The sequence below is a fragment of the Malaclemys terrapin genome, chromosome 22, assembly GCF_027887155.1.
Source record: "Malaclemys terrapin pileata isolate rMalTer1 chromosome 22, rMalTer1.hap1, whole genome shotgun sequence".
NCBI classification, from domain to species: domain Eukaryota; kingdom Metazoa; phylum Chordata; order Testudines; family Emydidae; genus Malaclemys; species Malaclemys terrapin.
Window position 1 is genome coordinate 18,758,520 of NC_071526.1, and position 16,030 is coordinate 18,774,549.

Below are 16,030 nucleotides of genomic sequence, written 5' to 3' on the forward strand. Positions count from 1 at the left end.
CACTTCCGGCGACGAACGGGACGTGTTTCCGCCGGCTCTCGAGACCAGCCCCGGCTCCCGGTTACCTTGGCAACCCCGCCCGCCCCCGAACCCTGCGGCGTCCGCAGCTGGGCCCCGGGTTGGCTCTGACATCGTGACATCACCACGGGCCATGGTGACACGGGGTGATGACATCACCACCTGCCCTGGCCACACTTGCCATGACATCACCACGGGCCATGGTGACACGGGGTGATGACATCACCACCTGCCCTGGCCACACTTGCCATGACATCACCACGGGCCATGGTGACACGGGGTGATGACATCACCACCTGCCCTGGCCACACTTGCCATGACATCACCACGGGCCATGGTGACACGGGGTCATGACTTCATGACTGTCCCAGGGCAGGTCTACACTACGGACGCTGTGCGGCTTTGCTGAAGCTCTAAGATGGGAGCCCAGCGGCTAGTGCTGTCGACACGGCGGGTTCAGGTCGGTGTAACTACGTCACGTAGGGGTGTGGACGTTTCACACTCCTGCGCGACAGAGTTATACCAAAGGAAGCATGTCATGTAGACCTGGCCCCAGTCTCTTCTCAGATGGAAGCTGGTCCATACACTCGTTTGTTTTGCCCTTCCCTGTACCTTTTCCCATCCTAATAACGCTTTTGTGAGATGGGGCAGCCAGAACTGCACACGGTTTTCACAGTGTGGGCGTACAATGCATTTATATAGTAGCATTGTGGTATTTTCTGTTTTATTATCTATCCCTTTCCTAATAGTTCCGGACATTCTCTTAGCTTTTTTGACTAACTGCACCCTGAGCGGATGTTTTCAGTGAATTATCCACGATGACTCCAAGATCTCTTTCTTGAGTGCTAACAGCTAATTTATACCCTCATAATTTTGTATATAGAGTTGGGATTACCTTTTCCAACGTGCATTACTTTGCATTTATCAACATTGAATTTCATCTGCCATTTTCTTGCCCGGTCACTCAGTCAGACTCTTAAAATCCACAGCAGGCTTCTGTCCAGCCTAAATATGGCTTTGCTCTCAACATCTCTAAGTGCCTTTTACTCTGTTGTTTAGGCATGGTGGCATTTTATGGTCCTCTCACTCTTTTTTGTATTACAGGTCTGTCGCATCTTACGCGCATTTAACATGTGCGAATTCAGCTTTACGTGGTTGGCAAAAGCAAACAAAAAAGAGAAAAATAACAATTTAAATACTGTACCTGTAGTGCAGGCGATTCCGCCCACCATTACACTCAATGTAATTTTGACTAGACGCGGTTTTCGCTTTACACGCTGACCGCGGAATGTAACCCCAGCGTAAGATGAGACAGACCTGTAGTTGTACTCCCCTCTCAATATCTACCTATCATCTCTTGTCTTATTCCTGGATTGTAAGGTCCTTGAGGCAGGAGCCCTGAATTGACTTTGTTCTGTGTTTGTACAGTGCTTGGCACAGCGGATCCTGCTCCATGACTGGGGCTCCTAGGTGCTAAAGTAATAATAATAATAAATAATAAAATAAAAATAAAATAATTAAATAATTAATTAATAATAACATTGAATTGCAAAAAGACAGAGGAGTTAAAAGAGTGTCCAGTGCTGGAGATTGGTAAAGACCAATCAAAAAAACAATTGCAAAAATCCATGGAGAGTTCATCCCTTCTTTGAACAGAGGCTAATTTCATTATGAGTAGAGCTGATGTGAAATCCAGCCAAATCTTTTCATTTTTCCAAATGATATGGTGTATTGTTTCTCTTTCCTTTCAAACTCTCCTGAGCTTGCTGGGTTTATCACCTTCACTTTCTAACTATTTTTAGTTCCAAACAACTGAGCCATTTACTCTTGCTTATTCCAAAGTAGATGTCTACCAGAGCCATTAATCTTCTGATTATACTACATGGAATCAGACAGCCAATCAGATTACTAGATGGCTGATCCTTATTTACTGATCTCAAAACAAATCTTGCAGTCAGCATTTTCCTCCAAGTATTTTTATGAATAACCTGCTTTCTAAACAGACACAGCAAAGGAACAAAACAATCCTCCAAGCCAATTGAAACACAGCATTTCCTATAATGTAAAATGAGCACTGACTCCTAATTTGTTACCCTGATTTTGCGATTTCTTCCTTGGGGTAGCCATGTGATGTCCCAGATGTGAAGTCACTTCAAAGGGAGATGGAGTCACTAGATGATGGAATTTATTTGTGAAAATACTTGACTACACAAGATTTCTGTTGCAGAAAAGGATGGCTCCATTTTGGGACCATTACCATTCAACAGGGCCCTGGCCCCTATTCCACACTCAGTCCTTGCTTAGGCAAAAATGCTCATTGAAGGTCATGGGAATGGTGCTTGAGTAGCGACTTCAGGATAGGACTGTATACTGGTTTATAGTTCTCTGTGCAAAAGGAAAGGAAAGCCCAAGAATCCACTCCCCCATTAGGGTTGCCAGCTTTCTAACTGCAGAAACCCAAACACCCTTGCCCCCCACCCCTTCCCTGAGGCCAAGCTTCTGTCCTGCCCCTTCTCCAAGGCCCCACCCCACGCACTCCATCCCCCCTCCCTCTGTCATTCGGTCTCCCCCACTTCACTCACTTTCACCAGGCTGGGGCAGGGGGTTGGGGAGTGGGAGGGGGTGTGGGCTCTGAGCTGGGGGGTGGGACCGAGGGGTTCAGAGTTTTGGAGGGGGCTCCGGGCTGGGCTGGGTTGGGGTGCAGGAGGGCGGGTGGGCTCTGGGAGGGGGTTTGGGTGCGGGAGGACGCTCAGGGCTGGGTGCGAGAGAGGGTGAGAGGCACTTACCTCGTGTGGCTCCTGGAAGCTCCTAGGCTCAGGGGCTGCCAGGCAGCTCTGCGTGCTGCCCCTGCCTGCAAGCACCGCCCCTGCAACTCCCGTTGGTTCCCAGCCAATGGGAGCTGTGGAGCTGGCGCTCAGGTCGGGGGCAGTACACAGAGACCCCCTGGCCGCCCCTGTGCCTAGCCAAACATGCCAGTTGCTTTCAGGAGCCGCGCAGAGTCAGAGTAGGTAGGGAGCCTGCCTTAGCCCCACTGTGCCTCTGACTGGACTTTTAACCACCTAGTAAAATCTCCTGGATTGATTGCAGTAGCCACCAGGAGATTGATGTACTTTATTGGTTTTAGAATTGCTGCTAAGGCACTCTCAAAATGAGACTGTTTGGGGTTTTTTATGACTTGCAGCATTTTGCTTTTTGATATTGTATAGTCCCTGTGGTCTGAGGTACTTTTACTTTTTGAAGTGCTCAGAAGTGATTTGGAAGATGATGTTAATAGCCTCTAATTTTCAGTCTGTTTTGGATAAGCCTAGAATTTCTGGTTTTCTCTTAGCAGAATTATCTGTGCCTTAAGCATTTACAAAACACACACTGATGTGGGAATTAAAAAAATTAATTCCAAATTGTGGATAATTGTTTAAGCTATCAGACTGAAGGCTTATGCAGAAGAGTTTTCCCAGGGCTGGTGTGTTTTCTATTAGAGTTGATATCAATCTGTCAAATGATCCTTTTGATTTTCAAACTCTTAGACTAAATAGTTGAGTAATACTTGCCTTCCTTTCCCCCCCCTCTTTCCCTCCCTTTTCCTTAGGAAAACACTCTTTTTATTGTTAACTAAAAATCTTGGACTGCTTCCAGAAAATTAATGTTCCTTTCTTTGAAAGAATAGAAAAAGTGAGTTTCATAAATGTAGCGTATGTGATGGAGAACCCCTGATATAAATGCCTGCTGGATCCTGAGGGCATCTGGAGTGGTATGGTGGGGGGCATTTCTGCCTTTCAAAGGAGTTGGCACACAGGCCACAAGGCTCTCCCCAGGCTTGAGAATGGGAAGTCCTGTCACTCAAATCCAGATGTACTGAGTGAGCTGCCCACATTTATTCTTCCGTTGAGCAGAAAGGGTGAAATACAGGGAGTTTATTGATATTAATGTGTGTTCCTTCTTTCATCTTCAATGTGCAACATCTTTAAACATCTTTAGACATTTTTAACTTGCATCCAAGAATTTTAAAAATCTGGCTGAGCAGCACACTGGGCCATTAACATTGATTTTTGATAAATCTTAGCGCTTTGGGGAGGTTCCAGAAGATTGGAAGGAAGCTAATGTTCTGCCAATTTTTAAAAAGGGTAAACGGGAGACCTGGTTAATTATAGGCCTCTCAACTAGATATTGATCCCGGGCAACATAATGGAGCGGTTGATATGGGACTCGATTAATAAAGGATTAAAAGAGTTAATGTCATTAATGCAAATCAGCATGGGTTTTGGAAAATAGATCCTGCCAAGCCAATGTAATTTTTTTTTTATGAGATTACACGTTTGGTTGATAAAGCCAAAATTGTTGATTTCATAAACGTAGACTTCTGTAAGGTGTTTGACTTGGGACCGCACAACATTTTGATTAAAAAATTAGAATAATGTAAAATTAACATGGCACACATTAAATGGATTATAAACTGGCTAACTGATAGGTCTCAAAATGTAACTATAAATGGAGAATTGTCATCAAGCTGTTCTATTTCCAGTGGGGTCGCCCGCAGGGATCGGTTCTTGGCCCTACACTATTTAATATTTTTATCAATGATCTGGAAGAAATAATAAAATAATCACTAATAAAATTTGCAGATGACACAAATATTATGGGAGTGGTAAATAATGAAGAGGACAGGTCACTGATTCAGAGTGATCTGGATTGCTTGGTAAGCTGGGTGCAAGCGAACAGTATGCATTTTAATACAGCAAAATATAAATGCATACATTTAGGAACAAGAATATCAGTGTGATTGGTCGCCTGCCCCACACTGGGCTCTAAGAAATTAATAAAACCCTACGTAGGCTGCGTAGGAGGCAAGCAGAGAAGGACTGAAGGGAGGAGCCAATCAGGGTCAAGCATTCCCATATAAAAAGGGAGCTGCAGAGCAGAGGAGGGGAGTTCTTTGCTGGGAGTCCAGGGACGAAGATCTGTGTCTCTGGAAGGCTGAGAGAATTGCCAGCACGCTGGATGGAGCAGTGCTGCTAGCAGGGACCGGGGGAGTGAGAGTCAGCTCCTGGCTGGCTGCTGGGATTTGCAGGTTGAGGCCCTGAGGGAAGGATGCTGGGGCTACAAGGAAGTGGCCAGACAATTTTCTGCAGTAGCCACTAAGGGAAGTGGCTGAACAGAGGACTGCCGGTCCCCCGGAAGGGGGGAGCACAGTGGTTGGCACGACCGGAGATTAATGGTGACCAGATACTCAACACAATTAATATTAACAACATGGAGGAAGGAACACAAACCAAAATAGGGAAGGAACATGTTAAAGAATATTTAGATAAGTTGGATTCAAGTTGGCAGGGGTGGATGAAATTCATCCTAGGGTATATAAGGAAGTAGCTGAAGCAATTTTGGAACCATTAGCAATTATCTTTGAGAACTCCTGGAGGACAGATGAGGTTTCAGAGGACTGGAGAAAGACAAATATAGAACTTGTTTTTAAAAAGGGGAACAAAGAGGACCTGGGGAGATATAGACCAATTAGCCTAACTTTGGTACCTGGAAAGATACTGGAACAAATTATTAAACCATCAGTTTGTAAGCACCTAACGGACAATAGAACTGTAGGGAAGAGCCAGCATGGATATGTCAGGAACAAATCATGCCAAACCAACCTATTTTCCTTCTTTACTGGCCTAATGGATGGAGAGAAGAAATAGACATGATTTATCTTGATTTTAGTTAGGCTTTTTGACACAGTCCCACATGCCGTTCAAACTAGAGAAATGTGGTCTAGACTAAATTACTATAAGGTGGGTGCACAACTGGTTGAAAGACCGTACTCAAAGAGTAGTTATCAATGGTTCACTGTCAAACTGGGTAGGTGTAGCTAGTGGGGTTCCACAGTGGTCAGTTCTGGGTCTGATACTATTCAATATTTTCATCAATGACTTGGAAAATGGAATGGAGAGTATGCTTATAAAATTTGCAGATGACACCAAGCTGGGAGGGGTTGCAAACAGTTTGGAAGAAAAAGATCTGGGTGTTACGGTGGATCGAAAATTGAATATGAGTCAAAAATGTGATGCAGTTGGAAAAAAGTCTAATATCATTCTGGGGTGTATTAACAGGCGTGTCGTATGTAAGACAGAGGAGATAATTGTCCTGCTTTACTCAGCACTGATGAGGCCTGAGCTGCTGTATTGGGTCCAGTTCTGGGTGCCACATGTAGACAAATTGGAGAGAGTCTAGAGGGAAACAACAAAAAAGATAAAAAGATTTAGAAAAACTGGCCTATGAGGAAAGGTTAAAAAATGGGCATGTTTATTCTTGAGAAAAGAAGACTGAGGGGGAACCTGGTAACAGTCTTCAACTATGTTAGGGCTGTTATAAAGAGGACAGTGATCAATTTTTCTTCATGTCCACTGAAAGTAGGACAAGAAGTAATGGTTTAATCAGCTGCAAGGAGCTTTTGGTTAGCTATTAGAAATAACTTTCTAACTGTAAGGGTAGTGACGCACTGGAATAAGCTTCCAAGGGAGACTGTGGAGTCACCGTCATTGGCGGTTTTTTAGGTACAGGTTGGACAGTTTATAAGGGATGGTCTAGGTTTATTTGGTCCTGCCTGAGCACAGGGGACCACCTTGGCGACTTCTCAAGGTTCCTTCCAGCCCTACATTTGTATGATTCTAGGATGTTCTAAGGGGGTTGGTTAAGTTATTCTTACCATATTGTTAGGAACTGGAGTTGTCATTCTTTTTGGCAAGCATCGTCTGCAATAGATCACCTCCATCTTTCTTCAAGTTTTCAATGATCAAGGAGCAAATCAAGGAGGAAGTCTCTTTCTGAGACTTGACTCTATTCAGAGCACTTTTTCAGAGTGGTGTGGAGCTACTGTATTTGTTGTTAGTTTAATGCTGCTAGGATAAGGGCAACACCAGCCCGGAGACTCCATTCACTGCACTGATCCCCACAGAATACCAGGGCAGATTTACGTTTCAGTATTAGTCTTCAAGGTCCTCCAAGGTGGCACAAGAGATCTCAGATACTTCACCACAACCTCTCCTGATGACACTGTCCCCCTGATGAAGTTGTCATCCTCTAGGGTGAAGCTTGTGGAGAGAGACAGGGAGATAGGACTTTCTTGGCACATGGCCCAGGGTTTGGTGATTCCTTAACAGAGGAATAAGAAAGACCCCAGATCTCACTGCCGTTGATTTATCCTTCCCACAGCTGCAACTCAAATCAACAAAGAAAAGAGAGCAGGAGGAAGAAGAGAGGGAAAAAGGAGGTGATGGTAAGAAAACAGGGAGAAGGAAGAGAATGAGCAGTGATTGACTTTAATGGCACCCGTGGGTGCTCAATACCTGCAGGATTGAGTCCTCTGAGAGCAGGGTGCTTGTCTGACTCAACCCCCTGCAGTTCTCTTAGATTGATAGGGCCTGACTGACCACTGCGTCATTCCGTTGAAGGCCATGGAGTTATGGCAGCGTTGTGAATCAGGCCAATGATCTCTATCATATGTATAAAGTATTTATTAGGAATCTGGAATATAAAGCATTTACACATAAATATTCTCTCTGAAAATAAAGTAAGACAGGGAGATTTTGAGATCTGAATTTATTAGGCATAAAATGTGATTTATTCTCCAGAAAGCGGTGCATATCATGTGCTGCATTTTAGCTTCTAGCAGTCTGTGTCCGGTGATTTTGCATACAATTTGTCCATGTGCAAGATGGATGACACACAAGAATCTAGCCAAGCTGCTTTGCACTGGTTGTAAATAATACTATATAATCTGCCTACAACCCCCAGACGACTATTTGTTCTCAGCAGGGCTCTGCTGCTCTTCAGATACCAGTGGGGTGCTGGCAGGCTGTAAGGCCTGAACTGTAGTGTGGTATTCAGCTGGGTACAGTGTATTATCCTGTATATAAATACCATCAGAATGATTTATTTGGGATGACTGGTTGTATAAAGTTGGGATTTCTGTCATTTAAATGGAGATTTAGAAAAAAAAAGAGTTCAGTTTTACCTTCCCTTTCTGTGAGGTCCATTGATTTAATAAAATCTGTCAATATCAGCCAAATCTCCTCTCAGCTCTCCTTCAACAACGTAACCCAAATAATAGCCTCAAAGAGCACCTAGGCCACCATCCGAATATCCTTCCTTTAATCAAAGCCAGGACCTCTTCTGAGTGAAAAATCATTTTAATGTAAACATGAACTAAAACATGTATACATTCCCTCCATTTCTATGGGAGTAGAAGGTTAGTAAATTATTATTTGAGGATTCTGTGTGTGCACATTTTAAACCTAACTGTGGCAGGTGAAAATCTGGATTTATATTAAACATGAAGGGTGAAAGCATAATACTTACAACCAGTCTGTGTTTGGTGAGATGAGTCTGTCTCGGCGCCTAAATCTCAGCAAATGAGCTAGAAATTAAACAATTTCAAAACTGAGGGTTGTAGAGTGGTGATATTTTGTTCCTTCTCCGTTGCTCTAGTTCCATCAGAACTGGGAAAAATTACCCAAATGCTAAGCAAAATATCTGGAAGCTATGCATGCAGATTTTGAAAAGAAAACTACCATTGACTTGACGTGAGTAAAAGTGTTTTTGTCTCACTAATTTAAACCAAGACATCTCTGTCCAAAGGAGCTTTCAACAACGTCCATGAATCAATCTAATCTATCTGTCTATAGCACAGAACCCTCCTCCAATTCCATAAAAGATTGGGTGGAGGTGTGGGACATGAATTCACGCAGCTGTAGAATCCAGAGGTAATAGTGTTGCCTTACAGGTAGCCATACAGATACCTGAAGCATTAATCTGCCTGGAATTGTGGAGAATGAACTGCTTCATAAGAGATGTTTTGTCCTTTCTGTAAATATTTTTGAACCACTTGTTTGAGACACACCCTGATTTTTGTGAACGATATGTGAACAAAAATTACCAGCCCCACAGCCTGCTAAGAAGCATGTTTTATGGAGATGCCATGTAGAGAACACCACAGCAGATTTTGTATTGCAAAGGGAAAGAAAGCACATAGGTGGCAGACCTAGGGGAGCTGGGGGTGCTGCAGCACCCCCTGACTTGAAGTGGTTTCCAGCATATCCAGGGTTTGCAGTTTGGTTCAATGGCTCTAGCCCCCCACTCTACAAATGGTTCCAGCACCACTGAGAGAGCATTAACGTGCAACTGAACTGAGATGAATGAAGCCCTCCTAAAAAATTCCCAAATTGGGACCAGTCGCACCCCCCAGCATTCCCCAGGTGTTTGAGCCCAGGCACCTCTTCTTGGAAACATGTTGGCTAAAGGCAAAATGCTTTTAAATCCCCAAACACAAACCAGCTCTCTGGGGGTGTCAATGAACATGCAAAACACATGGGGGGAAGTCATGAACATTTTCAAAACTTGTAGAAAAAAATTTCCTGTCAAAGTTTTCTAAAAGAATGGATTTAAAAAAAACACATTTTTTTTTACTGAAAAATTTCAAAACTAAATGTTTGTGTTTTGTGTTTTTCCATTTTGCTGCTGAAACAGGGAGAGAGAGAGGAAAAAAGCTAAAAAAAACCCAAAATGAACTTCTTTTGCAACATTTTCAGTTTAAAAAAAAAGCCATTGAAGAATTTCGACAAGCTCTAAGTGGATCCAAACCAAACCTCAGGTGGCGACGTTGCCTAGACGCACCTGGCACTAATGGTGACCCCCCCGCCCTCCCTGCACTAGCTATGGAGCAGACAGATCCGCGTGACATTTGTGTCGAAAGTTTTGAGGGTCAGACACCTCTATTGAAGTATTGCTTTGACAGGAAAAGCCGCCGTTTCCAACCCAACCCAGCAGAGAGGACTGGAAACCTTTGCCAACAGCCCTCGCTAATGACTGAGGGCCCCACTGCAAGTTAACACATTTGGAGTGAAAATCCTCCCTGGCACAGATTTCGCACAAGGGCCATGCACACTTAAGATGTCAAAACAGGGCTGAGGTGGAACTGAAGTGTTGCCTAGACTGTGCACTCCTCCTCTGAAATAACACGTAACTGACAAACAAACATGACAACAACAGCAAATCAAAGACGCCGCAGCACCACATGTGCCTGGTTGATTTATCTTGATGTGCAGCTGAGTTTTTAAATATGGAGGCTAATATTGGATATTCTGTACTGTAGGGAATCCTGAATGGTAACCGTCAGGAATATAATGATCATTAATCGTTAATGCCCTCTCTCTGCTCTTCAGTCTTTGCTGACGAGTGGATTGGGGCCCTGGGGATGGGGGTGGAAATTAGCAAAGTGAGACTCCCGAAAGGGTTACTGGATATTGCTGATGAGCAGCTGGAGGGAAAAAGGTCCATGTTAGGTACAAAGCCGCAATACAGACAGGCTACTTATCTCACAGCTTGCTGACAACAGAAAATAAAGCGAGATCCAGTCTTTCAACTGGGGAGGTCTCCTCCAGGATTCATCTAAACATGATCTATAAACAGTTGAAAAGACGAGTTTTGAGAACCTCTCGCGCTCTCTGCCTGGTATGCTGCTCATTTATCATTGTGCTGAAATGGAATCCCCTCGAAAAGATCTAACGGCTGCTTGTTTACTTAATACAAAGTGGATGATGGGCCCAAAGGCCCTGCTGTTAGCACGGCAGGCACAGAGAGCTTGGTGCAGTTCTGGAACTGGGACAATTATACAGCTCCCACATTCTGAACCCTGCCAAAACGGCACTAGAGCAGGTGGGCCAAAAAGAGAATTCCAGTAGCGTTTCCTAGAATTGTAACTGCATGGACTTGTGTTTCCGAAATACAACGAGCACTCTTCCCAGCTAGCCGGCAGGACGAGCGTGTGAGGAGATGCAGCCAGTTGCATCAGGTGGCCATGTGGGACCTCGGAAGGCGTCAGCATATTACGTGTCGGGGGCAGTTCTCCCCAAGTACATGTACCCCTGAGAAGCACAGTTTGCTTTCGCACTCTGCCACAGCCAGGAAGCAGAGCAGGAACAAAAGAGGTGTAATATTAATGGTAATAACCAAAAACCTGCTGAGTGCTAGGGATCAGCGGGGGGGAGGGGGGCAGGTCAGCTCACCCTGATGCCCCTTGGGGGCAGGACAGCTTGCCCCTGACACCCCCGGGAGGGTGGGCAGTTTTCCCAGGATACTGCCCTGTGGGGCAGGGCAGCTCGCCTGGGCCCAACCCCCGGGAGCAGTGATTTGGGCTGGATCTTAAAGGGATGAAGAAGGGTCTGCAAATATCTACACCAAGGGATGCACACTTTGAAAGATAAGACCTGTGGGGCAAGTAGAATTCATTTCTTACTGGTATGCTGCACCAGCTAAAGGGGGGCATGTGACCTCCCCATGTGACCCCCCACGTGACTCCTCACATGACCACCACCCCCTGCCCCCAGCCTGGGGCCCCGCGCTCTCCCTTTCCCCTCCACATGCTTCATCCCACGTTACCTGGGGGGCGCTCTGTCCTCCTCCCGCTGCACCGGAGACTTCTGAACTGCAGGGCTCTCCGGAACCGCAGGGCTGAAAGGTGCAGAACGTGAGGCGGCCCCACACCGGCAGCTCCTCCAGCGTGGCTGTACCGCCCCCAGCCCTGTCCTCCGGCGGGGCTGCCTACAGACCCCAGACAGGAGACGCTAGACGCAGCTGTGTGGAAGGGCTAGGGGCAGTACAGCCGCGCTGGAGGAGCTGCCGGTGTGGGGCCGCCGTTCTGCTCCTCCTGTGTCCTTCCAGTACGGCGGACCGGCTATAAATAGCTTACTGGTACGGCGTACCGGACCGGACCTCCCTACTTGCACCGCTGGATAAGACTGAGTACTATGAAGCCTCATTACAGTGCTTTGGGTAAAATCCACCCTGGACACAGCGGCTGCACAGAGTGTGGCTGCTTCAGTCTCTGGGAAGCCCTGTGCTGCACAGTGGTGAATTTCACCCCGGGGATTAAATCTTTGCTAAGAAGTGGGGAGACCTAGAGAGTGCTGGTGCTAATTCTAAGCCAGTCCAACTGGTGACATGCAGATGAATGGTTTTCTAATGGATGTAAAGGTTCTGCACCCTTTTCCACCTGCAGAGACTGAAGTGCACGGCTTTTCTCCATGAGGTTTGGGAGGAGTCTGGACAAAGGGACCAGCACCTTCCTCAGTTCAGCACAGAATCCTTTCAGCTGCGACTGTCGTCAGAATCGCAGCGTCAAACAACCTGTGGTTGGCTGTAACCTCTCATTTTCTCAACTTGCTGCATGATGGGAAATTCCCGACAGGGCTTACTGAGCACAGACAGGGATTGTGAAAGTGAAGGACAACTGATTTGTGGCTAGGATGCAGCTGGCAACATTTTCTGAGATTTTCTTAAAACTCTTATGAGTTTTCCTTCTGCAAGCGAGGCCCTGCCCCACGGGCCACCAGCCTCTGCGGGGGCTGAGCCATAAACCACACGCTCGGAAATTTGGTTGTCATTTTGTTGGATTTTTTTTTTAATTTGAAATAAATTTTTGAAGCCATTTCAGGGCAGACATCTCTGACCTCTTCTCACAAAGGTTTAACATATATTCTCTTACAGCTTAAAACACAGAATAAAGGAAGGGGGAATAGAAACAGGCCACTGCCTTTGCGCGATTCCAGATCCTTTGATTTGGAATAGTAGCAAATCAGTTCTAGTCTCTGGCTGAAGCTGCGTTATGCTGGGGTTTACATGGCTGACTTCTATTTGAGACATTTAATCAGGAATATCTGCATCACTGCCCTCCACTCTGGTCACACTTTCTCCCCAGCTTCCCATTGTAAAGTCCTTGGCATTTAAGCTTCATCTCTTATATTTTCTTACTCCTCTTCTTAGAAGTTTGCGCTTTGCAGTCTGTGTTGCGTATGTGTGTGATCTCTGTCAGTCTTTATGTGTATATGTAGTTTCTGTGTCTGTCCGTCTATCTTTCTGATTGTGTACGTTGTGTAGCAGTGCTCCGGTTCGATAAAGCTTTCATATACATAGCAGCAATGAACTCTTGCCATCATGTGACTGTAAAGGGGCAGCTATTGAGCAGGGCTAGCAGGAGTCATGGGGACCACAGTCCCTCTCTGCTGGCCTTTCCTTTTCTTGGTGCCAGATTTGGCATCTTTGGTGTCTTTCTGGTTTCTGTTTCCATTCGTGTTATCTCGCTTTTCTTGCTCTTCCTTTCTCTTCCTTTTTCCTGAAACCAAGCAAAGGAGCAAAATGAGACTATTGAATGGAATGCTGGCTGATCACACTGGCCCCAATGGCTAGTGAGTGCTGCCATTGACTAGTGATTGGCTGGCACGCTGGCCCCAATGGCTAGTGAGTGCTGCCATTGACTAGTGATTTGCTGGCATGCTGGCCCCAATGGCTAGTGAGTGCTGCCATTGACTAGTGATTGGCTGGCACGCTGGCCCCAATGGCTAGTGAGTGCTGCCATTGACTAGTGATTGGCTGGCACGCTGGCCCCAATGGCTAGTGAGTGCTGCCATTGACTAGTGATTGGCTGGCACGCTGGCCCCAATGGCTAGTGAGTGCTGCCATTGACTAGTGATTGGCTGGCACGCTGGCCCCAATGGCTAGTGAATGCTGCCATTGACTAGTCATTGGCTGGCACGCTGGCCCCAATGGCTAGTGAGTGCTGCCATTGTCTAGTCATTGGCTGGCACGCTGGCCCCAATGGCTAGTGAGTGCTGACATTGCCTCGTGACCAGCTGGCATGCTGCAGGCCTGTGTTTCTCCTGCTCTCTGAGGAATTAGGGTGGTTGAAGTGCCCTCCCATGAGCTCGGTATTATTTGTGTTCACAGAAGGGGTGAGATGACTGAAATTTGAATTTGGTTTTGTAATTTTCCATCCCTGGCAAGGCATTCAGAGCCGGCATTTCCTGGTGTTACAGGCCAGATTCCTTAGCATGACTGGAAAATTCACTTTGTGCATTTGAGAGCCACTAAACTCAACGCCTGCCTTTTCCCCTCTGCTCCTTACTGTCTTCTGCCTGCACGGTTAGGCACTATCCAGAACTGGGCTCCCCAAAGCAGCCAGCACAAGTGCAGTCCTAATGCAATCAGGAGGGGAATGAACAAGCCACCAGCCTCCATGAGTTCACAAGTCCAGTGACTGTGGACAGTATTTTTCATTGATGGGAAGGAAATAGCCTCGTGTTCAGAGAAAGGGACTCCACTGGGAACAGCAAAGAAAACACAACAATCTGCAAAGGGGACTAGAGAGGAAGAATACCCCAACCATCACATTGTAAGTTGGCTACGAGCTCCAGCCCTTTGCTGGTCTGTCTTGGCGTGTTCTCTATTTCCAGTGAAGAAGCGAATGGAATAAGAATGCCAACATACAGCAGACACGGCAAGCTGTGTCCAGGAATGACTTTTTAAGCTTGATCCTATTAGAACTAACCGCTCAGTGGCTCATTCTGTTTTTACAGCCAGGTGTCCTTTCTAGTTGTCGTGTTGCACTCCGGCCCCAAAAAGCTTTTGGCAGGGCTGCGTTCCTATGAAAGGCAAACTGGACACACGCTGTAAAGAGCAAGGCTAGATGCTCAGTGCCTCATGACATTGCATGAGACACATCACAGCTGCTCACATCTGTCGGTTCGGGCTGTGGCAAGGCGGATCAGGCAGCACAGACGTGTCTGTCCTGTGGAGGTGCAGCACAAAGCAGGGCCTATTTGGGGGCTGGAAGGCCCAGCCGGTCTCAACCCCGGACCTACAGAGCTGCCAGGCAGTGGGGCATCTCCAGAATGCCACCCAGTCTGCGCTCCACTGCCCATGACCTGCTGAGGATACAGACCGGGGGAAGTCCCTCCTCAAGGGGTCTGACATGGGGCAGCCTGATGGTTCCTGATTGGCTCCCCGCTCTATATAAACCCAAGGAGCATTCCAGGAAGTCCAGGCAACAGCACCATTCCTGCCAGCACCATTGCTGCCCCTGGCTCCTGAGTGCCTGGCCTTGCCCTCAGTTTGATTTGGACTTCGCCTTCGGACTCGGAGCCTGAAACCGGATTCTGACCCTTGGTATCAACCCCAGCCTGGAACCTGACTACAAACTCTTCTGCTACTCCCAGCCCCAGGTTTTCCCCTGCTCTGACCCTGGGTCTCGACTGCCCTTGTCAGGTTCCTGACAGGGCCTTGTTTGTTACACCCTGCAGTGAAATGAAATGTGAATGCCAAGCAAACAGAACGTGTCCCCAAAGGGAGAGGGTGAAATGCCCTGGCATCAGCTCACCTTCAGGGCACTGGTTCTTCTGCACGGTGCATCTCCGGAGCTCTGTCGTGGCAGGACACACGGACACATCTCCAGAGGGAGCCTGCAGAACCTTCCGCGATCGCTCTTCGTTGCCTTTCTTGAAGCCACACAGCTTCCTTTTCTTGGCGCACGGGCCCCAGGGGCCCCACTCGCTCAGTTCACATTGTGCTGCCAGACAGCAAGAGAGTCAGGAGAAAACTACTTTCCTCAGCCCCCAACACGTCCCTGGAGTCCTTCCCCTCCCCCGTGCCACCCAGCATCCCAGAGAGATGTCTGTCTCCCCCAGAGCTGCCTCCGGCGAGGTGCAATACTCCCACACACCCCAGCCCAGCCAGAGCTCTAGGGCAGAGCCTCCAGCATTATTTAGACACTTAAACAATGGGGAAAAATCTATTGTGAAGGGAATTTTCCGGGCCTGTTGCGAGACGCTTGGGGTCCAAACGCCAGTTCCGGGCTGCACCACAACGGGCTGTGGCAATCAAGGGCAGGGACTGCGTAACAAGTCAGTGCCTGAGGAGAAGGCTCTGCCTGCACCTCGTCTCAGCCAGACGGCTCAGTGCATCACTCCCTAGGGGACAGCTCCCCCAGGCCAGTTCTCTGCTCCACCAGCCCAGCAGGGGAATGGGAAGCCTCGCTTCGAACATGCTGAGCCTGGACTCTCGGAGCGCATCACATCTGCCTCTCCTAGAACAAGTCACCATGGTCCCTTCCTGTTTTTATACTCGCTCGTCTCCTAGACTCTCGTGGCCTTTCCCTTTTGGCAACCCCGGATGTGGGTCACTACGGACCTCACCCACA

At 47.2% G+C, this 16,030-nt stretch overlaps 1 protein-coding gene across 5 annotated transcripts in view; it reads right to left on the bottom strand.

Annotated features, from left to right (window-relative positions):
* Window positions 1–12,423: 12,423 nt before the first annotated feature.
* RSPO1 (R-spondin 1) overlaps window positions 12,424–16,030 on the bottom strand; it is a 42,712-nt gene continuing 39,105 nt past the window's right edge. For 2 of the 5 annotated variants that reach the window (XM_054012067.1, XM_054012066.1), the window contains exons 5-6: window positions 15,212–15,400; window positions 12,425–13,171 (exon numbers count right to left, since the gene is read on the bottom strand). In XM_054012067.1, coding sequence (XP_053868042.1) covers window positions 13,014–13,171; window positions 15,212–15,400 — 347 coding nt within the window. In that variant the 3' untranslated portion in view covers window positions 12,425–13,013. Of the gene's footprint in view, window positions 13,172–15,211; window positions 15,401–16,030 lie in introns of all 5 variants that reach the window. The other 3 variants (XM_054012069.1, XM_054012065.1, XM_054012064.1) reach the window with 3 other exon arrangements.